Raw genomic sequence first — 22,887 nt, 5'->3', positions numbered from 1 at the left:
TAGCCACTGGGCATTAACACCCCGAGTCTCTGCAGTGACCCTCCAGCATCGTTATCGCTTTTCAGCTGAGATTTTGAAGCTTTTTTTTTTTCTTGTCTCAGAAAAGAAGCAGGGAGGAAAACACGCCTTTGCAAGGAGCGCTGCCAGCTGAGAGGCTCGTAGCTGATCCTGAAGTTAGCGTAGGATTAGTCTGATCCCTGGGTAATGCCTTATCAGGATAAAGCATCTTGGATTGTAAAGCCAAGGAAGCCCAAGAGAGGCAAAATCTCTTTGTTTAGGTTAAATAGAAGCATTTTCTTGATAGTGGCTGAGGTTGGTCCTATTTTTCTATCTTTTTGTTCTGCAAGTCTGCTAAGAGATGCTGATTTAACACCCCAGCCTGGTGCCTTCACCCTGCGAGCTCTCCAGCTAACAGGGCTGTGAGGACCCTCCTGCTCTTCCAGCTCCATCACTGGTTGCAAGAGGGGCTGACAGCTGCTTCAGCCACTGAAATCCTCGGGGAAAAACCTCTCTGGCATGGGAAGGTTCCCTGTGGGACGCGCACGCCTGCCTTCCACCCTCGTTCTCACCCCAAGCTGCGGGGCTTTTGCCTTGCCCTCCGTGGAGTGGTGGCCCACCATAAATCCTCCAGTCGTTCGGGGTTGCCCAGGACTTGCGCTTCTCTTCGCTGTTGCTCATCTTGGTGCCAAGAATCAGAAGTCACCCAGGGCTGTTTATGTTTCAAGCTGATGCCTGAGCCTTCAGTGGGTGAGGTCTGCTCTCCTGTACCCATCTTCAGTGACCCAATGTCCTACTCATCCATTTGCAGAGCCTTCAGTGCAGCCTCTCTGCAAGGGGTTGATAGAGAAACATTAACCTTTGCCTTTTTGTGTCTTTTCCTACCTGAAGAAGCCACTTGGGCTCTTTGTAATTTGGCTACGTGCAGAATACCTGAGAGAGGGGCTGCAACCGGAGGGCTGAGCTGGCTGTGAGCTTTGAGTGTGGGCAAACTGGCAGCAAGCTCTTTGTTTTCCATTTAAATCTTTGTGTATCTGCAAACAGAGTCGTTTTGAAGGTTGACACCTTCTTTGGAAGAGGCTGACCCGGTGTTATTGAAGAGGTGATGTTATTGTGTGATCTTGGCAGGCTTTTTCAAAGGAAATTAGGAATGTTAGGAAGCATTTTTCTCAGGAAGGTTCATTAGACACTGGAAGGGGCTGCCCAGGGAGGTGGTGGAGTCACCATCTCTGGAGGGGTTTAAGAAAAGACTGGACGTGGCACTTAGTGCCCTGGTCTAGTTGCCATGGTGGTGTCAGGGCCATGGTTGGACTCGATGATCCCAGAGGGCTCTTCCAACCTCATTGATTGAAATATTTGAAATGAATCTCAGCGGTGGGCCGAGTGTGTCACACAATATCTATGATGTATAATCAGAGGCTTCCCAAGCCTCGGCAGTGACCGTGGGGCGTGCTGGTGTCCCTGGTGTTTCTGGGCCACGCGTGACACCAGCCTTGCTTGGCTGTGAGCTCCCGTCAGATGCTCTGGGCTCAGCAGCCCCTTGGTTGTACTCGTCCTACCCCAGCTCTCGTGTCCTCGCGTGGGCAGTGGGGACCTGGACAAGCCCGTGGCCAGAGGCTGCTGTGTCACCTCCTCCTCGCCGTGCTGCAGCTTCCACCGTTGGCTGCTCCTCCCTCTCCAGATGAGCCGTTCCCTACGCACCATCTGTTGATTTTCATTTCCCATGCTTTGTTTCCGTGTATATGTGGTTTGTACTTTCATTTATTGTGCTGCTGAGCTCCTTATTCCACAAGACTTGGGCCATGGCAGCCCCCCACGGCTCTGCCCCTGCCCCATCTCCTGGCCAGGGGATGTTGGGGCAGCACGAGAGCTTTTCACGAGAGCTTTGCACAAGCGTGTGATCCCTCCCGGGTCTGGCAGCGTGCCCTGGATCCTCTGGCTGTTTTACTAGATGGAGTCGTCATCCAGTCATGGTATTTTAAGGACAATTTGGAGTCTCCTTACCCCGTAACCCTGTGCGGAGGGTTGATGGCTGCTGTCATTCTCCCACCCTGAGCGTTGGCCCAAGCCTGGGCCCAGGGCTCTGAGGAGCTGTCGGGTGTTTCAGCTCCCCGTGCTCAGCCTGGGCTCGAGGATGCAAATGCTGTGATTATCCGAGTTAGTGCTGCTTTTCACGGCGTGTTTCCAAGGCAACAGGAAATTCAGAAGGCCACAAACACACACCCAGGCCTCTCCTCCTGAGCCCTTGTCCTCCAGCACACAGGGAAACACTTGTGGGGACATTTTCAACCTGTTTGAATGCTCATCTGAACAGTCCCCCATCCCCAGTTCGTGGGATTGTCCTGGTTTTGTAGGGATAAAATTTATAGAATCACGTTTCTGTGACATTTAGTCTCAGTCTGTGCCCAGCTGTGGGCTGGTGATCGAGGCCATGAGCAGCTAAACCTGGGGCAGCTGCCCCAGGCTGGCCCTCAGGTGTGTTCTGTAACATTAATGTCAAGTTCACTATAAAAAGGAAAGTTTGTGGGCATGGGGGGCTTTTTGCTCTCTTTTCTCCTCCCTCTTTCTCCTTCTTCTCAACAATTGCCATCCCTGAAGCGACTCGCCACCACTCTATGAGCTGAGTATAATTTCATTTGTCTTGTATTACCATTGATAGTGGTTTTCTTATTTTATTAAAGCTGTTTAAATTTTAAACCATGAGTCTCCCTCCTTTTCCCAATTCCCTTCCTTGGTTACAAGGGTGACAACCTGGCCCGGGGTCCCGCTGTCCTGCTCACACCAGTCTCTGCTCCGCTGGAGCGCAGGAGGAGGGATGATCCCAGGGCTGTTGGAGGGTTTGACCTTACTGGTTTTTTTTCCTTCCCGTTTCAGAGGGTCTGGCAGTGGGAGTTGGATTCGGGGCTATTGGAAAATCAGCGTCTGCGACCTTCCAAAGCGCCAGGTAAGCCCCAACGCTGCGTCTACTCTGCCTCTGTCTGGTTTTGGGCATGCCTTTGCCTCTGGGAGGTTGTCTGTCCGTCCCACATTGCTACTGAGCCGGGGTGGTCGGAGATACATCAACTGAAGCTTGTCTGGAAGCACAAGCGTGGGCAGAAGGCGCAGAAGAAATTCCTAGTGCTGTCGCGTTTTCCTAGTGGCTGTGCTTGCCAGCTGTGACAGAGAAATGCCCAGATTTCCCACAAAAGCCGCGTCCCCAGCGGGTAGGAGCAGCTGCTGGAGCCGTTGGAAAGCGTGTGGTGGCTTTGTTTGCCGTTCCTGCCGCGCAGGGCCACTGCACTCTAAGTGGTGGCAATAAAGACCCTCGATCCTCCCCGGCATCCCCGCTCCCCTGCTCCAGCCCCACCAGCAGCCTCTCTTGCCCAGCTCCATGTTCAGCAGCACCAGTGTTGCCCCCACGCTCCCATGCAAAACCTTTTGTGCTTCTCTCAGGGACTGGTGTGAACACGGGGGGTTAATTCAGCTCCTCCTGGGGCAGGATTTGGGCTTCGGGTGCATTCTCATACCCCGCTTCCCCGCACCCAGCTGCCCCCGGCAGAGCTGAAACTGGGCTGACTGGGGGCATTGCTAAAGCAATGGGAGAAGGGCAGAAGCGTGGTGGGAAGCGGAGCCGGAGGAGCTGCCGAGGCTCTGGAAGAGCTGCTGGCACCTCTTGGTGGCTGGCTGGCAAACAGCACCCTCCTGCCAAGGCTCCTCCGTGTGCCCTTACCGCGGGTTTTTCTTTTTCTGTTTGAGTCTTACACCCCAGGTTTGTGGCACCCCACGTTCTGGTGTGTTTGCCAGACCCATGCTGTCATTTCAGTACTTTGGGGACACGCAGTGGGTTCAGTCTGTGAATGACCTGCCCAGCCTGTACAGCTCGTGGGTGAAAGTCCTTTATGGCTCAGCCACTTTGCTCCTGCCGGATGATCTGTGGGGCCCCGGGGCTGATTTTGGAGCCCTCCGAGCTGTCCAACCCCTTCTCTGGCCAGGCACAAGCTGTGCTCGTGAGGACCCCGCAAAGACACGAGCCAAACCCTTCTGTCCCCGATGCCCTGTTACATCCCTGGCTGATGGGGGACCCATCCTGACAGCACCGGCTGCGCTGCCCCGGGCACTTCCATTGCAGCAGGTCCCATCCAGATTTGTGGTGACAAAAGTAGGATACATCAGCTGTAAACACCACGTTTCTCTGAGCTTTTGAAATAAAAGGCTCTTCATAAAGCCTGCAGAGGCTCTAGAGGTGCTTGAACAAAAGGATTTCTTTTCGTCAGCTGCTCGGTAGAAGCTAAGAAGCCAGAAGCAGCTGGTTCTTTCTCTGTATTTACAACAGCATTAATCATGTTAGATGAAAGGTGGAGTCTGCGCCGTGAAAATACCAATGCAAATTTAGTCATCGGCGAAAGGAGACAAAATAACTTCGTTGCCATCAATCTGTCTGTCACTGTCATCCACGGGCAGCCCAAAAATCCCTCGGTGTAGCCCCTCTGCTGTGAAACCGTTCGGAAATATCCAAAAGTAGAATTTTAGGTGGCTAATTTGTGTGGTGTAGACTTAAAAAATAGCGGTGGAATGACATTTGATGGGAGCTAACGTGAGGAACGGAGCTAAATCTTTTGACACATCCAAAGGGGAAATTGCTCCTTGGCCAAGCTCAGCTCTTAGGGGACACGGCAGTCGTGATCCCCCTCGTGTCTGTTGTTTTGAAATAGTGGTTTAATGAAGCAGCTGCGTGACTCAGTTTACCTCCTCCGTTCCGCTTCGGCTTCCCCCTGGCTGTGACTAACGGCGTGAGCACCGAGCGGAGGTGAGCTGCCTCCCAGGAAAGCGTATTCCTTCAGCCCTTGAGTCGTGCAAAAGTCTTTAGGAATGCTGCGACGTGCTCGGAGTAAAGATGTGGGTGCCTGGGGATGCTCGCCGTGGATGGAGGTGTTTCCAGGCTTGGCTGGGCCTTGCCCACAGTGACCAGGGGACCTTCCTCGCTGCCTGGTGCTCGATGGAGACACGCTGCCTTGCTTGGGGAAGCGCTGCCTGGTTGCTTTGCTCCCCGAGGGGTGCACGGTGCAGGGCTCAGCCCTGGCTGAGCATGGCGAGGGACCCTTTTTAGGTTTTAAAGCACAGTGGGGCTGGCTGGGAGCTGTAGCAGCTGGTAAGGACTGGCACGGGTGGTATAACAGAGTAGTGCAGGTGTAGACCCGCAGCTGATGGTCTGAGTCAGGGGGATGCTTCGGGATTTGGCTAAAACCCAAAAAAGGATGATCAGGAAGCAGGGGGGAATTCTTGCCTTTTAAAACACCCGCTGCTTTGCACATGCTGGCATCACCTCTGCCACCCCCTGACTCTCTGGGCTCCGGTAGGATCCTGCCCCTGACCTCTGTGCTTGCAGGATCCAGCCCTCTGGGCTCTGCCACCCACCCCGTGTCCCCGCAGGGTCTGGGTGCTGCCCGCCAGGCCCCTGCCCGCATCCTCCACGTTCCCGTGCTGCCCCCGGGTGCGCAGCTCCGTTCCTGCCGCCTCGCTCCTCCGCGGCTCCTCTTCACCGGTGCCAGGGCTCACCTGTGGGTTACAGCCCCTCGCCTTGTGAGGTATTTCATTTATGGCGTGGGGGGAACCCGCTTTGTTTGGCCTGTTGGGATGCGAGCGAAACGCGGTCCCGTGCCTGAGGAGTGTGGGGTCTCAGCGGTGGGGTTGGATCTTTTGTGTGCAGGTGGGTATCAGTGCCCCTTTGGCAGGTGATGTAGGTTTTATGGCAGGTTAGATGGGGCTTGGGACAATCTAAAGTCTGCTTTTCTGGGGTTTCCCATGGGGGGCTGAGCTGCTGCTCATCCTTGGGCAGGAGCAGGCTGCTGCGGGGCATCCCTGCCTCCCCGCTGCGGGACGGGCATCCCTCCCCGCTGTGGGACTGCGGTTGACCTGCCCAGTTCCTCACAAGTATTAAAACACTGGGAAGTTGCACAGGCTGGAAATAGCAGCTCAGGACAAAGCTGCTGCGGTGGCCGAAGAGGAGGCGAGACCCAGAGCGAGTGTGTGCCCGGGGTGGAGGAGCGCTGCCCGTGCAGAGGAGCCGTGCCCGGTGCGGGGTGTGCAGCCAGCCCCGGGAGGGGAAGGTCCCCTCCAGATGTGAGCAGGGAGGCAGGAGCCGCTCCTGGCTGCCTTCCAGGCAGGAAGGTAAAGAGAAGGGCAGCCATGTCTTAAAAAAGCTGTGTTCCCTCCCCCTCTTTGCACGCCATAGCGTTAGGGGGAGGAAACCCTCTCCACTTTGTGTGGCTGATTTAACAGGAACCAGATGGGGCTGGAGCTGCCGAGGTCAAGATGGGCTGAATGTGCGCTTCCCTCGGCGGGTGCAGGCAGGGAAGTGGGCAGGGGTGCAGGCAGGGCTGCCCAACGCTGGTGCGCCTTGTCGGTGGCTTCCCCGGGGCTGGGTGTAGGAAGAGAGGGGCTGGGGCAAAAGCACCCACCAACGAACCCTGGGGCGACCCTGAGCCCCTCATCCCATGGGGGTTATGCCTGTGATGCCGGGCAGCCGCGAGGTGGGGCTGGGGGCTGGCAGGGAGGACATCCTACTTGCCCCTTCTGCCATCATCCCTTCTGGGCCACGTCCCTTCATGCGGTGGCACCCAGGACCCTGCAACATCCCCGCTCGCGGTGGGAGCTCGTGCCTTGGCTGGAAACACGAGGGTGGAGGGGGCTGTGGGGTCCCCGGGCCCTCTCTTTTTCTCTCCCCCCCCCCCCCATCGGAGCCTCTTCCTTTGAGGATCAGCGCGAGGGGCTGGTTATCCCCTCCCCGTTCCACCCGGCAGTGTGCTGGGGCCTTGGCGTGACGCTTGGGTTTGGGGGGAGCCTGGCAGTGTCCCCACGTCTCTGTTATATTTTGCAGGTTTTTTTGCTGGCTTGTCTCCGTGCTGCTGCTCAGAATCACAGAATCAACCAGGTTGGAAGAGCCCTCTGGGATCATCGAGTCCAACCATGGCCCTGACACCACCACGGCAACTAGACCAGGGCACTAAGTGCCATGGCCAGGCTTTTCTTAAACCCCTCCAGAGATGGTGACTCCACCACCTCCCTGGGCAGCCCCTTCCAATGGCTAATGACCCTTGCTGAGAAGAAATGCTTCCTAATGTTCAACCTGACCCTCCCCTGGCCAAGCTTGAGGCTGTGTCCTCTTATTTTCTGTGCTTTTCCTCCCCAAAAGCGTATCGTGCACTTTTATTTGTAAATCTCTCCCTGTGGCAGGGGTGGAAAGCTCATGTCAGCCGAGGGGCTGAGCTCTGGGCTCCCACGCTCCATCCCCATCCCTGGCTGCTGCTCCTCTCCCGTCTGACACTAGGTGGTAACATCCATGTTCCTATCAGCCTGTCTGCAGCAGATTTGGGGCTGGGTTGCGGTCTCGCTCGGCTGTGGGGCAGACCCTAGAGCGAACGGGGCTCCCAAATGTGGCTTTTGGGCTGGCAAAACGCCTGGGAGAAGGCGGCTGCTCTGTCAGGTGGGAGAGAGTGTTTGGGTGAGTGAAACCGATGTGGGGTTAAATGGTGTAAGTTACTTTGAGCAGACGAGATATAGAAAGGACTATAAGTTTGAAAAATAAAGTGAAGTGTTTTGTTAAGCCGTGGGTGGGCTGGGCACTGGGTCCTTACAGGATACCGCGGAGGCAAATCCTTCAGAGAGGTTTAAAAATGATGCAGGCAAATTTTTGGCAAACCTCTGCCTTGGGATGAAACCGAGTACGTTTAGGGCTGCGGGATGTCCGTGCTGCTCCTGGTTTAACGCAGAGGGAGCAGAGGGGTCTGCCCGCTGTGCTGTCACCCCTCATCACCCTCTTTTCCTGGCGGCTGGGACCCTCCTCCCTCACCTCAGCCCCAGCCTCCTCGGGGCAGGGACGGATTCCTTCTGCCCTCCAGCAGCACCCAAACCCCACCAAAGAGTTTGTGGCATCCTCTCCCCGCAAGCTGCAGGTAATGTTTTATCCAGAGTTCGAGCCCTGATGCGAGGAAGTCCAGAGGAGGGTGACCAAGCTGGTGAAGGGTCTGGAGGGTCTGACCTCTGAGGAACAGCTGAGGGAGCTGGGGGTGTTTAGCCTGGAGAAGAGGAGGCTCAGAGGTGACCTTAGTGCAGTCTACAACTACCTGAAGGGAGGTTGTAGTGAAGTGGGAGTCGGCCTCTTCTCCCAGGCAACCAGCGCTAGGACAAGAGGACACAGCCTCAAGCTTGGCCAGGGGAGGGTCAGGTTGGCCATTAGGAAGCATTTCTTCTCAGCAAGGGTCATTAGCCATTGGAAGGGGCTGCCCAGGGAGGTGGTGGAGTCACCATCTCTGGAGGGGTTTAAGAAAAGCCTGGCCATGGCACTTAGTGCCCTGGTCTAGTTGCCATGGTGGTGTCAGGGCAATGGTTGGACTCAATGATCCCAGAGGGCTCTTCCAACCTCAGTGATTCTGGGATTCTGTGAAGGGGAAAGGTGCACATTTTTGTGGGCGTGACGTTCAACTTGGGCTCACCCTTCCCCGGCACAGCTCCACTTGGTGCCAAGGGACCATCGCAGCATGGCACTGGGGCTCCCACCAGCATCCCAGCTCCTACTTAGGGCAGCTGCAGAGTGGGTGTGAGTGTGGAAGTGATGTAAACACACACACACATATATATATATATATATTTCCCACCCCCAGTGATGATGGTGATGTTTCCTCCACCGCAGCACAATGGTTCCCATTCATTAGCCCTTTTGCTGGGAACGCTGGCCTTGTTTGGATCTGTTGTGCCCACAGATTGTTTCCTGTCCAGCTTTGGTAAAACGGACAGAAAAGAGGCTTCGAGTTGACAGGCAGACTTTGAGTATGGCTTGGAAAATATTATTTCATGGGACAGCCTGTGCCTCCCACGCTGTGTCTCTCAGGCTGGGGAAAAAAAAAATAGGCTTGATTAATGTACGGAGATTGAAACCAGGCAAAAATTTTTATACTGTGTTTTCTTTGAATGAATGGAAATCATTGTGGTCTGAGAGACAGCAGAAGACACGCTGGGGTTTTTCTCTCGTTCGCACACATGCGATCTCTGGCTCTTGCTTATGAATAGATCCACAGTGGAGCTAATAAAGAGGTTGCTGGGTAGGATCAAAATGTGGGGTCGAATCCTGACCTCTTTATCAGATCAAGGCCGTGCACAGAAACACCTGATGGAAAAAAAAGCCCTGGGGATGGTGGGGAAGGTGGGGCTGGATGGGGATTTCCATGTTTCCCCAGGGTGAACGCTCCTGCAGCCAGGCTGCTCCTGCCCGCGGCGCAGCACAAAACCGTTGGAAGATGCTTATTAAGCACCTTTTAATCAGCCTCTCCTGGAGGTAAGTGTTTATTACTAAGGGAGAGTTAATGAGCTGGGTGGGTTTCTTGAGGGCTTTTTGTTTGCAAATGATGGAGATGGTACCAAGGTGTGTTTATACCGTGGTTGGTGCTCTGGAGAAGTGGTCTGGAAGGGTTTGGTGAGCCCCAAAACGGGACTGTGGCTCCTCGGCTGCTGTGTTTGTCATTGTGGTTAATGAATGGAGAAGAGGAGGCTCAGAGGTGACCTTGTTGCAGTCTACAACTACCTGAAGGGAGGTTGCAGCGGAGTGGGAGTCGGCCTCTTCTCCCAGGCAACCAGCGATAGGACAAGAGGACACAGCCTCAAGCTTGGCCAGGGGAGGTTCAGGTTGGCCATTAGGAAGCATTTCTTCTCAGCAAGGGTCATTAGCCATTGGAAGGGGCTGCCCGGGGAGGTGGTGGAGTCACCATCTCTGGAGGTGTTTAAGAAAAGCCTGGCCATGGCACTTAGTGCCCTGGTCTAGTTGCCATGGTGGTGTCAGGGCAATGGTTGGACTCGATGATCCCAGAGGGCTCTTCCAACCTGATTGATTCTGTGATTCTGTGTCGACTTCCAAATGACAACAGGGTGCCTGTTTTGTTCAGATTTTGTCCGGATATAATGTCCTGTCTGTCTGTGTGTCTGTGTAATGTGACAATCGCGCGGTGGCCACCAGCCTGGTTGTTTCTCCGTGGGTGCGGGGGAGGGCTGAGGGCTCTGAGGCTCAAGGCGTCGTGTGATGGGCACCACGTGCTGCGTCCCCTCCCTGGGATGGGGTCCCACGTTGTCCCATGCATTTCTGTGTCCCCGTGGGTAACGGGGCTGGTGGCTGCGCTCGAGAGGAGGAGGCACAGTAGGTTTGTATCCAGGTTGGGTTTTTTTTAAAGGTTTTGAGTGTTTGAGATGAAAGATACTGTGTTATCAACGGGCAGATCTGCGGGAGTAACGTCCTCCCACCCCACAAAGATGATTAAGGGGGTGGAACATCTCCTTTATGAGGAGAGGCAGAGGGAGCTGGGTCTCTTCAGCTTGGAGGAGACTGAGGGGTGACCTCATTAATGTTTATAAATATGTAAAGGGCAAGTGTCATGAGGATGGAGCCAGGCTCTTCTCAGTGACATCGCTTGACAGGACAAGGGGCAACGGGTGCAAGCTGGAACACAGGAGGTTCCACATAAATATGAGGAAAAACTTCTTTACAGTGAGGGTGACTGAACACTGGCACAGGCTGCCCAGAGAGGTGGTGGAGTCTCCTTCTCTGGAGACATTCAGAACCCAACTGGACGCGACCCTGTGTGAGATGATCGAGGTAACCCTGCTCTGGCAGGGGGGTTGGACTAGATGATCTTTCGAGGTCCCTTCCAACTTTCTGTGATTTAAAATGCTGAGCCCCTAAAGTGGTGGAGTCACCAGGAGCCCTGGGCACCCGTGGATGGGTCAGGCCGTTCCCTGGGGACTGCAGCGTGGCCCCGTGGGCATCGGGGCTGGCGGTGGGGACCTCTGGCACCCCTCTGCCCCCCTCAGCTCCTCGCGTGAGAGCCGCCCGTGACGCTGGGGCAGGTCGGGCAGGAACGGGGGAAGCGCTGCGGGCCCCGCGCTCGCCCCATCCCACCTGCGAGCCCTGATCAAACACCTCGGCGGGCGGCCCGAGTGGGAGCCGTGATGTAATCTTGGGAACCCACAACAATCGGCCCTTTCATGGCAGGACGATAACAATCAAAACAGTATGTAAGGGCCTGCCATGCAAGAATACACACGCACATTATACACTGGAGGGAACTGAAAGCCGTAGTGAAAAGGGGCTTGTTAAGAATATGTAGCCTGCTTTCATAATCAGTTTGTAAAAGAATAGGCCCTTGAAAACAAGGGTTTAGGCTTATAGAAGGCTTTCTGTGCCTTGACCTTGCAAATATGCAGAGATGCCAACTTTTTTTTGAAAGTGAACTTGGAGCCTCCCAGCGTGGTGCCATAGCGGTTGGCAGGCGAGCTGGGGGTAGCAGGTCCGGCCCCGGGGACACGGAGTCTTTTCCTTTCGTCCAGAGGAGGCCACGGAGATGCTCAGAGGGCTGGAGCACCTCTGCTATGGAGACAGGCTGAGAGAGCTGGGGCTGTTCAGCCTGGAGAGGAGAAGGCTCCGGGGAGACCTTCTGGCACCTTCCAGCACCTGAAGGGGCTACAGGAAAGCGGGAGAGGGACTTTTTACAAGGGCATGGAGTGATGGGATGAGGGGGAACGGTTTCAAACTGAAAGAGGGGAGATTGAGATGAGATATTAGGAAGAAATTCTTTGCTGTGAGGGTGGTGAGACACTGGCCCGGGTTGCCCAGAGAAGCTGTGGCTGCCCCCTCCCTGGCAGTGTTCAAGGCCAGGTTGGATGGGGCTTGGAGCAACCTGGTCTGGTGGAAGGTGTCCCTGCCTGTGGCAGGGGGATTGGAACTAGATGGTCTTTAAGGTCCCTTCCAACCCAAACCAGTCTGTGATTCTGTGTGTGAGGAGCTGGTCCTCGGTGGAGCTCTGCCAGGATGCCACGGTTTTACCTTTTCTTCCTTAAAACTATAGCACTGGGCTCTGCGGCAGAAGAGGATCAGCAAAGGCAAGGGCAGACCCATCCCAGCGTTGCTGGCTCTCTGCAGAGCTCACGTGGAGATGGCACATGTCCTGGTGGCGTTTCTGTCCCCAGATTGAGAGGCTATGGAGGACATCATGGTCTTCACCCCCATTTTGCAGAGGGGGAAGCTGAGGCAGAGAGCTGGGAAAGATAATGTGTCCTATGCACGTTGGCTCCTTAATCCTCAGCGCTTCCAAGGACACCTGAGTCCATTATGGAGGAGACACCCAAATGACATTCCCGTGTTGGCCAGGGCGCTGGTGGCAGAGCCACTATAACGGGGCACGTATGTCCCCAGGCAGAGCACGGTGCAGTTTCCCTGGGGCTGCTCTTTCTTTACATCAGTGCGCGTTTGTAGGCTGGGGATGAGCCACAGCTCACCCTCCTCGGCTGCACGATGCGGGTGGACACGGGTGACCCATCAGACAAGAGGTGACCTGTGTCTAACACCTCTCTGTCGGTCATTCCCCACCTTCCTCGCTTTAGAGACCCCGGTGTCTCTAAACGTTTCATTCTGATGATTGTCCCTCTGGCTGCGTTGGCTCGTGTCCCCGTTGTCACCTCCTCTGTGTCCCGTTGCCCACCGTGGGCAGGCGGAGGTTCGGCTCCCCTGGGCCGGGCTGCTCCGGTCTGTCTTTGTGCATCTGTTTTACAACGTGTTTCTCTGCAGTCGGGGGAAGCCTTCCAAGAATCCCCACCTATTTCCGTCATAAGGGCGCCTTTGTTTCCCCGGACACAATGCAGCTTTCATTCAGCTGCTTTCTCACCAACCCTGGTGCCGTCAGCTCGACACGGGAGCTGCGGAGAAGGTGTGAGGTGTGCACGGCGGCCAAGGGGGAGAGGAAGGTCTCCTGGGATGGTTTTATTCACAGTTGGGGCAGCAGAGGTAAATCTGCTTTGCCTTAGCACCCGGACATCTGCCGAGACGCTGCGCTGGGCAAACAGAGGTGGCCCCGGAGCCGTGAGTGGAGGTAGCCTTCATGCAGTGAACCGAGGCAAGGCAAATAGGAAGGCTTACGTGTTCCTGGCCTCCATGTTGTCATGGAGTTACCCTCGTCCTGAAGAGATTAGTGTCCCCAGGGAAGGCTCAAAAGGCCCCAAGTCCAAGAAGTGTTCAGGGAGAGCTGCGGTGGGAGGAAGGATTGAAGGAATGAGTGGTCCTAGGGGTGGGGGAGTGTGAAGTGAAGGGACTACCTGAAGGGAGGGTGTAGCGCAGTGGGAGTTGGCCTCTTCTCCCAGGCAACCAGCGCTAGGACAAGAGGACACAGCCTCAGGCTTCGCCAGGGGAGGGTCAGGTTGGCCATTAGGAAGCATTTCTTCTGAGCAAGGGTCATTAGCCATTGGAAGGGGCTGCCCAGGGAGGTGGTGGAGTCACCATCTCTAGAGGGGTTTAAGAAAAGCCTGGCCATGGCACTTAGTGCCCTGGTCTAGTTGCCATGGTGGTGTCAGGGCAACGGTTGGACTCGATGATCCCAGAGGGCTCTTCCAACCTCATTGATTCTGTGGTCTGGGTGAGCAGAAGACCTTTGTGGGGACATGGAGGGACCAGAGGCCAGGAGGTGACATGGGGACCTGATGAGCCCAGAAGGTACTTTCTTCCCCACGGGTCTCTGGTGGCCTTTGCCTCTCGCCCTGCCACACATTGCTTGCCATGGTGTGTGGCACCTTGCCCACCATGCCTGCCTTCCTCCAGCAGCTCCACCTCCTCCTGGGCAGGAGGGCCAGTGCCCGGTGAGTGCCAGACCCTCTGGGCACCCGGCGCTGCCGTGGAGGTGGCCCAAGCTGTGGGGCTGAGGCTGGTTCTTGCTTTCGGGGGGGCCCTGATGGGTTCTGCTGGGGTGTGTACGGGAGAGAGGAGGGGGCGAGCGGGGGCAAACCCACCCACTGGGGTTGGTTCCCTTTCCTCCTGCCCCGTGGGGCTTTCTCTCCCCGGGGGCTGCGTGGGGCGAGGGGTCAGCGCGGGGTTCCCTCCCCCCCGGCCCATACAGACCCTTCCATTCACACCTCCCTCTCCCACCCCATTAATTTGTTGTGGTCGGGGCCAGTAATAGCTGCTTTGTGCGAGGGCGAGGGAAGGAGGAAAAAAAAAAACCCAGGGCGCAGACAGCGGCTCCAGTGTTTTCTAAAAGGGATGTTTTTCCCCCTCCGTTCTCTCTCTCTCTCTTTCCCTTGAATAATGTTTTTGATTGTAATGGCCTGTCCTGCTCAGGGAAACCCACGGCCTCTCCCCCTTCCCCTCCCCTCTTCTGTAAACCCTGGTAGAAGTTTAAACAACTCGCAGAGGTTTTTTCTCACCGGTCTTATTTTACTAATAGGAAACAAGTGTTTGAAAGCTCCTTTTGCTGCTTTAGCTGCTGGTGAGGGAGTAGGTGACCTCGCAGAGAGGGGCTGGGGCAGGGTGCAGCCCAGCACCTCGCTGCTGAGGCTTTGAGCCCCCCGAGAGGGTTGTGCTGGCGGTGTCCCCCCACCCAGGCCAGCTCCGCTGACACACACCAGCGAAGCCACGACGGGAGAAATGCTCCAACCGTGGGACAAGTTGTTATTTGCTCTCGTGGAGCTGCTCAGCCCAAGGAGCCCATGCCATAAAAAACGAGCCCTGCTTGGTTTGGTGCTTGGAATATTTTTGTTCCTTGAGTGAAGGAGGAAAATCCCCATATCCCAATTGCCTGGTTTTCACCCAAAATTCCTGGAAGGGACCTTGGAGGGGAGGGAAAGGGCTGTTCCCAAGGCTGGAGCAGAAGATCCCACACACCGTCCCACTGCGAATCCAGCTTCCGTGACCCCCGGCTGTTGGCAGAGCTGTTTCCATCTTAGATGAGCTGGGGATGATGTGGTGGTCCCACCATGGGGTTGCTGGTGGGAGAGGCTCGAGGAGCACAGCGGCGGGCACAGGGTGCTCTGAAGGTGGGTGCTGAATTGGCTCCGAGTGTCCAAGGGGAGAGCGTAGGCGAGGAGAAACCTCACCCCATTCTCTGCTCTTGGACATCCCTCCAGACCTCTCCTGTCTGTCCTTCAGGTGTCAGCTCCGTGTTTGCTGCTGCTGGGGACGTGGAGCTTTACTTGGAGTGGTTCAAGCTCACCGTGTCTGCCTGCCTCACCCCCTTCCTCAGGCCTTTTAGCCTCCTCCTGTGCTGCTTCACCGATGTACAGACCAGCTCTCCCCTCTGGCTCTGGAAGTCCAAGTGCCGCCGTTCCATAGGATGGAAGACAGGGGAAAAAAAAGAGAGAAAGTGAAATCCTAGGGCTAAAATCTACTTCTGACAAGCCCTGGGGCTGTAGGGCTCACGCAGGGGTGGTTATGGTTAGGGATGGTGACGGGAGAGGGACCAGCCACCCCCAGGGGCTGCGTTGGGGCCCCTCTGGCAAAGCCCCCCCCGACCTTCCAGGCGGCTCCCGGGAGGCCTTGGGCTGGAAACACCTCATGGGGCTTCCCTGGCCAGGTCCCATCTCCACCTGGTCTCTGTGGCTCCCAGGGCTGGTGCTGAAGCTGGTGAAACGCTGGGGAGCTCTTGAGGATGGAGTTTGCTGTGGTCAAGTTCAGTGTTAGTGTGACCAGCCCCAGGGCCAGCTGCACTGCCGTTCAAAAGGCAGATCTTTAATAATATCCTTTTTTTTTTCCAGATCCCTGCAGCCTGCCCCAGGTTGTGCTTTCTACCTAAAATATATATATATATATATATTTGTGCTTTTTTTGTGTGGGTAGGAACTTAGCGATCGGGATTGGGATTCAGAACTTCCCGGAGGGCCTGGCCGTGAGCCTGCCTTTGCGCGGCGCTGGATTTTCAACGTGGAAAGCGTTCTGGTAAGGCGAGCTCCCCTTTGCCCCGGGGAAACTGGGGGTGTTTAGCCTGGAGAAGAGGAGGCTCAGAGGTGACCTTAGTGCAGTCTACAACTACCTGAAGGGAGGTTGTAGCACAGTGGGAGTCGGCCTCTTCTCCCGGGCAACCAGCGACAGGACAAGAGGACACAGCCTCAAGCTTGGCCAGGGGAGGGTCAGGTTGGACATTAGGAAGCATTTCTTCTCAGCAAGGGTCATTAGCCATTGGAAGGGGCTGCCCAGGGAGGTGGTGGAGTCACCATCTCTGGAGGGGTTTAAGACAAGACTGGCCATGGCACTTAGTGCCCTGGTCTAGTTGCCATGGTGGTGTCAGGGCAATGGTTGGACTCGATGAGCCCAGAGGGCTCTTCCAACCTCATTGATTCTGGGATTCTGTGACTTTGGGGGATGCTTCGGTGATCCCGGCGGGTCACACCATCCCGCTCAGCTGAGCTCCCAGATCCTGCACTATAATGAGGGGTTTTTTTTAAATATTTGTATTTTTAAATTTTTGCTTTGTTTCATTTGTTCTCTCCCTTCACTCTGGGCTGGATTTCAAACCCACTTTTTTATTTTTTCCTTTTCCCTGAGGTGAAAAAGCCGAGGGCATGAACTCGGTGAGCGCAGGGCTGCGTTCCTGCCCGTGCACGTGTGCTCGGCCGGGTGATGGATGGGAGGGCAGGGGGGCGGCTTGGGAACCGCTCTCGCCAGAGCTTTGTTTTCTTTCCCTCCCACCCACCTCCAATTCAGTAAGCGCAGCCGGTGCTGGGACTTGCACTGCGATTGCTGCTGCCGGGAAGGGAGTTCCCATGGTCCGGAGAGTTAAAACAGTGCTAGAGGGAAAGGAAACGAGGAGGAAGAGCACAATTTCATGGCCTGGTGTCCTCTTTGGGAGGGAGCTACGCTGGTTGGAAACGTTTCCTCTCTGACCCATCCCTGCCCGTGAGCTGGATCCCCAAATCCCTGATCCGATGATCAGGCCTTAATTTCCTTCCTGGAAAAATCAGCTCGGTTCGGTCAAATCACCGTCATTGCGTGTTTAAAACAGCCCAGGTGGCTTGGAGTGCTAAAATGCACCAGTCCAGGTTGGGAGGCGAACTGCTAGGGAGCAGCTCCATGGAGAAGGACCTTGGAGTCCTGGTGGGCAAGTTATCCATGGGACAGCGACGTGCCCTTGGGGCCAAGAAGGCCAATGGGATCCTGGGGTGCATTAAGAAGAGCGTGTCCAGCAGATCGAGGGAGGTCCTCCTCTACCCTGGTGAGGGTACCTCCTCTCTACCATGGTGAGACCTCACCTGGAGTATTGCGTTCAGTTCTGGGCTCCCCAGTTCAAGAAGGACAGAGATCTACTGGAGAGAGTCCAACGGAGGGTTATGAGGATGATGAAGGGACTGGAACACCTACCTCATGAGGAAAGGTTGAGAGACCTGGGGCTTTTGAGTCTGGAGAAGACAAAACTGAGAGGGGATCTGATTAATGTGTATAAATAGATGAGGGCTGGGTGTCAAGAGGAAAGGGGCAACCTCTTGTCACTTGTGCCCTGCGATAGGACAAGGGGCAATGGATGCAAGCTGGAGCACAGGAAGTCCAACCTCAACATGAGGAAGAACTTCTTTACTGTGAGGGTTACAGAGCACTGGAACAGGCTCCCCTGAGAGGCTGTGGAGTCTCCTCTGGAGACTTTCAAGACCCATCTGGATGTGTTCCTGTGTAACCTGCCCTAGATTGGCCCTGCTCTGGCAGGGGGGTTGGACTGGATGATCTCCAGAGGTCCCTTCCAACCCCTGGCATTCTATGATTGGCTTGGCACGGCCAGGTGGCCGTCCTCCTCCTGGCCACGGTGGCATTAGGGAAGACGGTGGGGCTGGGTGCCCCGGCAGCCCCACGGGAGGGCTGTGCTGCCCCTCGCGCCGGGTCCCCGGTGGCTTTTACCCCCGGTGTGTTGCAGGTACGGGCAGCTGAGCGGCATGGTGGAGCCCTTAGCCGGCGTCTTCGGCGCCTTCGCCGTGGTGGTGGCAGAGCCCCTCCTGCCCTACGCCTTGGGCTTTGCGGCCGGAGCGATGGTCTACGTGGTGATGGACGACATCATCCCCGAGGCACAGACCAGGTGAGAGCCCCTCGGTGACCCCCACTGAAGGCAGGTGGATGTGGGGGGAAGCGCAGAGGACTCTGGAAGATCCCTTCCCTTGCCCGGGTGAGATGTACAGCGGCGCTTCCCTCATCCCAACAGCCCTCCCCTCTTCTCCCTGCAGTGGCAACGGGAAGCTGGCGTCCTGGACCTCCATACTGGGATTTGTGGTGATGATGTCCCTGGACGTTGGGCTCGGGTAGGGCAGTGCCCTGGGAGAAGACTTCAGAGCAAATTACGCGGCGGCGTTTGGAACTGGACACGCGTTATCCTCGAGACTTTTTTTGTACATATATATTTTTTGGATCTGGTTTGGTGTTGATTGCCTATAATTTTATATCTCTTCCTCCCCTCCAACGTCATGTCGATGGTTTTCAAAGCACAAATACGGGTGGTTCCTCGCAGGTCCTGGTTTCCTTTCGCCACCAGAGTTTCTTTCCCTCTCGGGAGGGTTGTTGGACGACGCGTGGGCTGGGCTGCAGGTCGCCCTGTCCTTTCCCTTCCACGCTGGGCTGGTTTCTCCGAGGCAGGTCGCTCTGGGTTTTGATCATCTTTGGTCTGTAGAAGATTAGAAGTTCCCTGTCGCGTCTTTAAGCTGGTCTGTGGTTGAGTACCGAGGCATTTGACTGCAGTAACCTTCTTGCAGGGTCTGGATTTCCACGCTGGGTTTGAGAGGTGGGGGGAGGCGTTAGGGCTGAGAACGCCTGGGGGGATCGCAGGGCTCCTGGGTCCTGCTGGTCCTTGGGAATGGTTTAAGGGGGTTGTTTGGATGGATGCAAATGTCCAGGCAAATAAAAATGAATTTTCTTGGGATGTTGGTAAGAGGGAAATGTAATTATTTTCTAAATTATCTCCCAAGTGAGGCATTGATCCAATGCCTTGTGTCCAATATCCTTGAGGTTTTCTCGGGGGAAAAAAAGACAGGAAAGAAGAATCGTTGTGTTTCTAGGATGGCCTGTCTGAAGAGGCGAGGTGTGGCCACCCACACCGTCCAGGGTACAGCTGGGTGCGTTTCTACGCGGGCCCGTGACTGTGTCTGGCCTTACTGGGCGATTGCTGGTTCCAACAGGTCGTAACTCCCCAAGGAGCCAACGTGGCTTTTCCCTGGTCGCGCTTCACCCCGCAGCAGAGCTCGGAGCTGAGCCAGGAGCTGAGCGTGCCGGGAGCTCTCGTCTTCCTGAGCAGCATCAGGATGAAATAATTCATCAGGGTGAATTAATTATCCTCCCTGCAGAGCCAGAAACATGCACCGTGTGTACGTGCCTCTTCACCCTCTGCTTCTCAAGCATCTCTGGTTGAGTGGCTGTTCCTGAGCGGGCAGGATTAGTCCCTTCCAGGCGGAGCAGCAAGCCCTGCCCATCCCTCACAGTGCCCGGAGCAAAGCCCCGAAGCTGGAAGGATGCTGCAGACCTGCAAATCCCACGTCACTCCGGATGTGCCTGTCCTCATTAACGACAAGGGGTCGTTAGACCCGTCTGCAGGAATAACTGGAGCGCCCGGCCGCTGCCCCCGCCTCGGTCCCTGCGCAGCCCCGGGGCTCGGGGACCACGAAGCTGCAGGAGGGGCGGCCAGAGGGAACAGGCTTGAATAAACTGAGCAAGAGCCATGCGGGTTTGTTTGGGGTTTTGGGGTTTTTTGGGTTTTTTTTGGTTGGATTTCATTTGTACTTCATTTGTGTGTCGCTCTGCATGGTACAAAACTACTGTTTGCCCGTGGATTTGACCTTTTGACTGTGATTGATTTCAATAAATGGGGAATTCAAGAGTTTGCACTGATTCATTTTAATCCCGTAAAGCCATATCTTTGTTTCTCCTCCCTCCGTTCTGCTACATTTCTTTTCTCCAGCTTAATTGTTCCTGGCTTGTTGAAGGTCTCAACCAGGAAGGTGATCTCCCACCGCTCCTCACCTCCGTTCTAGGCACCCTGGAAGTGTTTGTGAGGCTTTTAGCCCTCAGTTTGCAGCTGAAAACCTTCGTGTGGAACTGAAACAACCTCAGCGGTGGCCACGGCTCAGGATTTCTCGCAGGCTGTTGGTGACGTTTTCTTATTTGATTTCTGGCATGGGGTGTAAGTCGGTACGAAAAAAACACATTATACATTTAAAGGCAGCCTTGTAATGAGATTGCTGTGAGATAATATCGTGTTAAAGCATTTAATCCCGCTCAGATGTAGCCAGCCGAGATAATTATGTACGTGGGACCCGTAGGAAGCGAGCGGGGAGGGTGATGCGGGAGGCACATGTGAAAATCCTCCTTTTCTGTTTGTACCCTGGAGGTGAATGAAATTATATATCTCGTACTTGGTGTGAGTGAAAAGCTGGCTGGGGGCCAGGCCTGAAATTACCCGTGGAAACAACAGCTGTCAGTGTGAAGGTGGAGTTCAGGGCGAAAGCCTCAAACCCCAAAAGGTAAAGAGAAAGGTCTTGTTCTAAGCAGTGCGTGTACGTGCTCTTGCCATGGGGTTTAAAAATAACCTGGTATAAACCTGTGGCTGGTGCTTTTGTGGGTGTTTTTGGGGTTTTCAAGCCCTGCTGATGAGGGGGGGTGACCTGAGTGTTTAGGGAAAATCCCCCGATTCGTCCCAGCCCTGGTGGTGGCTGCGTTTGGCAGGGGGCGAAGCTCGGAGGCGGTTTGGCCCCGGGCACGGAGCTGGTGCTGGAGAACTTCACCAAGTGAAGGGGCTGCAAAAAAAAAAAGCCATGCAGCGCCGGGTGCGTTGTGCTGCTTTTCTTGTGCTGCTTTTCTCGTGCTTTCCTTCCAGAGGCTGAGCCGCCGAGACGCTTCCCTGTGGGGCGGCCGTGGGCACCCAGCCAGGCAGGTCACAGCTGGAGGAGTCCACAGGGCAGCTCCTTGGCACCCAGGGATGAGGGCTGGATTGTGCTTGTAGCTAAGTGGTACGCGGAGAGGCTGCTGATAGCTCGGGTGTGCGGCACTGTCTGCGTGTTTGCCCGGGGATTAGGGCTTTGGAGAGGGGATTATTTGGGGCTGTGTGTAATGCAAAGTGTTGGGCATCTCCCTTTGGGATGCAGCGGAAAGAGACCTGGGGGTGCTGATCGACAGCCGGCTAAACATGAGCCAGCAGTGTGCCCAGGTGGCCAAGAAGGCCAATGGCATCCTGGCCTCTATGAGGAATAGTGTAGCCAGCCGGTCTGGGGAAGGGATCGTCCCTCTGTACTCGGCACTGGTGAGGCCGCACCTTGAATCCTGTGTCCAGTTCTGGGCCCCGCACTTCAAGAGAGATGTTGAGGTGTTGGAGCGAGTCCAGAGGAGGGCGACCAAGTGGTGAAGGGTCTGGAGGGTCTGACCTGTGAGGAACGGCTGAGGGAGCTGGGGGTGTTTAGCCTGGAGAAGAGGAGGCTCAGAGGTGACCTTAGTGCAGTCTACAACTACCTGAAGGGAGGTTGTAGCGGGGTGGGAATCGGCTTCTTCTCCCAGGCAACCAGCGACAGGACAAGAGGACACAGCCTCAAGCTTTGCCAGGGGAGGTTCAGGTTGGACATTAGGAAGCATTTCTTCTGAGCAAGGGTCATTAGCCATTGGAAGGGGCTGCCCAGGGAGGTGGTGGAGTCACCATCTCTGGAGGGGTTTAAGAAAAGACTGGGCATGGCACTTAGTGCCATGGTCTAGTTGCCATGGTGGTGTCAGGGCAATGGTTGGACTCGATGAGCCCAGAGGGCTCTTCCAACCTCATTGATTGATCCTGCCCAGAGCTTCAGTGCAAGGAAAAACTGCTGTCCCTTTTCTCTGGGCAAATCCCACCTTGTCCCTGGCTCCGTGCGATGCCGGGCAGCTCCCGGCGGGTGCCAGGGCAGCACGTGGCACTGGGACATTGGCACCGCGGCACGACGCCTGCTCGACTGCCGCTCCGTCCTCCCCAGCAGCTCCTTCTCCGCTCCCGGCTGGGGAGAGCGTGGCGCGGGGCCGTGGGTAGGGCTGTGCAAGCGGGGCAGGGACAGCACCATTCCCCGTGACGCGGCGCACGTCGCCGTGAGTCAGGGAGCAGGAATGGGCGGGTGGGCCCTGCACGGGCGCCTGCCGGCCCGCGCCGGGCTGCTGGGCAAGGCGACGGCGGCTGCGGTTTGCAGGGCTGGGCGGGGACAGAAAGAAAAAAAAACCCCAAGCGAGGGCTTTGCACGCAACCGAACAATCATCCCATTCTTAGGGCCCACGCCGTCAAACAAAACACGGCACAAAACATCACACGGGCTTGCGAGATGCGCGCCCGGGGTAGCTCGTAGCACCTGAGTCATTGCTTATAAAGGGATGGATTTCACCTCCCTCCCCGCCCCTTAGGAAAGAAACAATTCAAACCTGAAGACAAAATGACTTCTATTCTTTGTGCGTGGGCTTTGTTGTACTTGGCAGTGAGGCTGCAATTAAAATCGAGGCGCTCGCTCTTGGCTCGGAGCTCAAGAGCGAACGTACGGCTCCTCTCTCTGCCCCGAGCCCATCGTGCTGGCCCTGGCCGTGCTGTGTCACCTTGCTTCGTCACCAACATGCACCCACCGACCCCAGGGACGAGCCTGGTTCTGGGGGACTGGAGGGAGGAAGAGAAATTATGGCTCAGGGTGCCCTTTTCCTAGGGCAGATATTACGGGGTCGTTGAGTTTCTAGGGCAGATATTACGGGGTCGTTGAGTTTCTAGGGCAGATACTACGAGGTCTTTGGGTTTCTAGGGGAGATTTAGCACCAGTCTCTGTTTTTAGGCCTATATTGGCACTGATGAAGTACATGTATTTAGTCTTGTGTGGCCAACCAGCCCCTGAAATGCTACGAGCTCGTGTCCATGCTGAGTTGCTGGGGCTGGAGCTCATGGGTGATCCCCTGGTTGCCTTTCTCCTGGTTGCTTTACTTAAAAAAAACATTGTTTCAGTTGCCTGATAGAAGGGTGGTGGCTGCGGAAAGGTCCCTCTCAGAGGGACATTCCCCACGCGGTTTATGCGTGGTGTGAGGTGGGAAGGGTCGACACGAGGGTGAAACCTGTCAGACCAGGGATGGCTCCAGGAAAATCACGCACGGTGGGATCTGCG

The 22,887-nt window shown here is 55.8% G+C and overlaps 2 protein-coding genes across 4 annotated transcripts in view; one reads left to right on the top strand and one right to left on the bottom strand.

Annotated features, from left to right (window-relative positions):
• Positions 1 to 18,149, top strand: part of SLC39A11 (solute carrier family 39 member 11) — a 71,140-nt gene extending 52,991 nt beyond the window's left edge. Inside the window, exons 7-10 of the mRNA XM_068413414.1 lie at positions 2,872 to 2,941; positions 15,617 to 15,715; positions 17,679 to 17,837; positions 17,983 to 18,149. Coding sequence (XP_068269515.1) covers positions 2,872 to 2,941; positions 15,617 to 15,715; positions 17,679 to 17,837; positions 17,983 to 18,061 — 407 coding nt within the window. The 3' untranslated portion in view covers positions 18,062 to 18,149. The remainder of the gene's footprint in view (positions 1 to 2,871; positions 2,942 to 15,616; positions 15,716 to 17,678; positions 17,838 to 17,982) is intronic.
• The window catches only part of RPL38 (ribosomal protein L38), a 326,451-nt gene that overhangs the window by 190,315 nt on the left and 113,249 nt on the right, over positions 1 to 22,887 (bottom strand). The window lies entirely within an intron of this gene.

Source organism: Nyctibius grandis, chromosome 15 (genome assembly GCF_013368605.1).
Source record: "Nyctibius grandis isolate bNycGra1 chromosome 15, bNycGra1.pri, whole genome shotgun sequence".
NCBI lineage: Eukaryota > Metazoa > Chordata > Aves > Nyctibiiformes > Nyctibiidae > Nyctibius > Nyctibius grandis.
The sequence above is the reverse complement of the archived record's forward strand: the minus strand, read 5'-3'. Positions and strand labels throughout refer to the sequence as shown.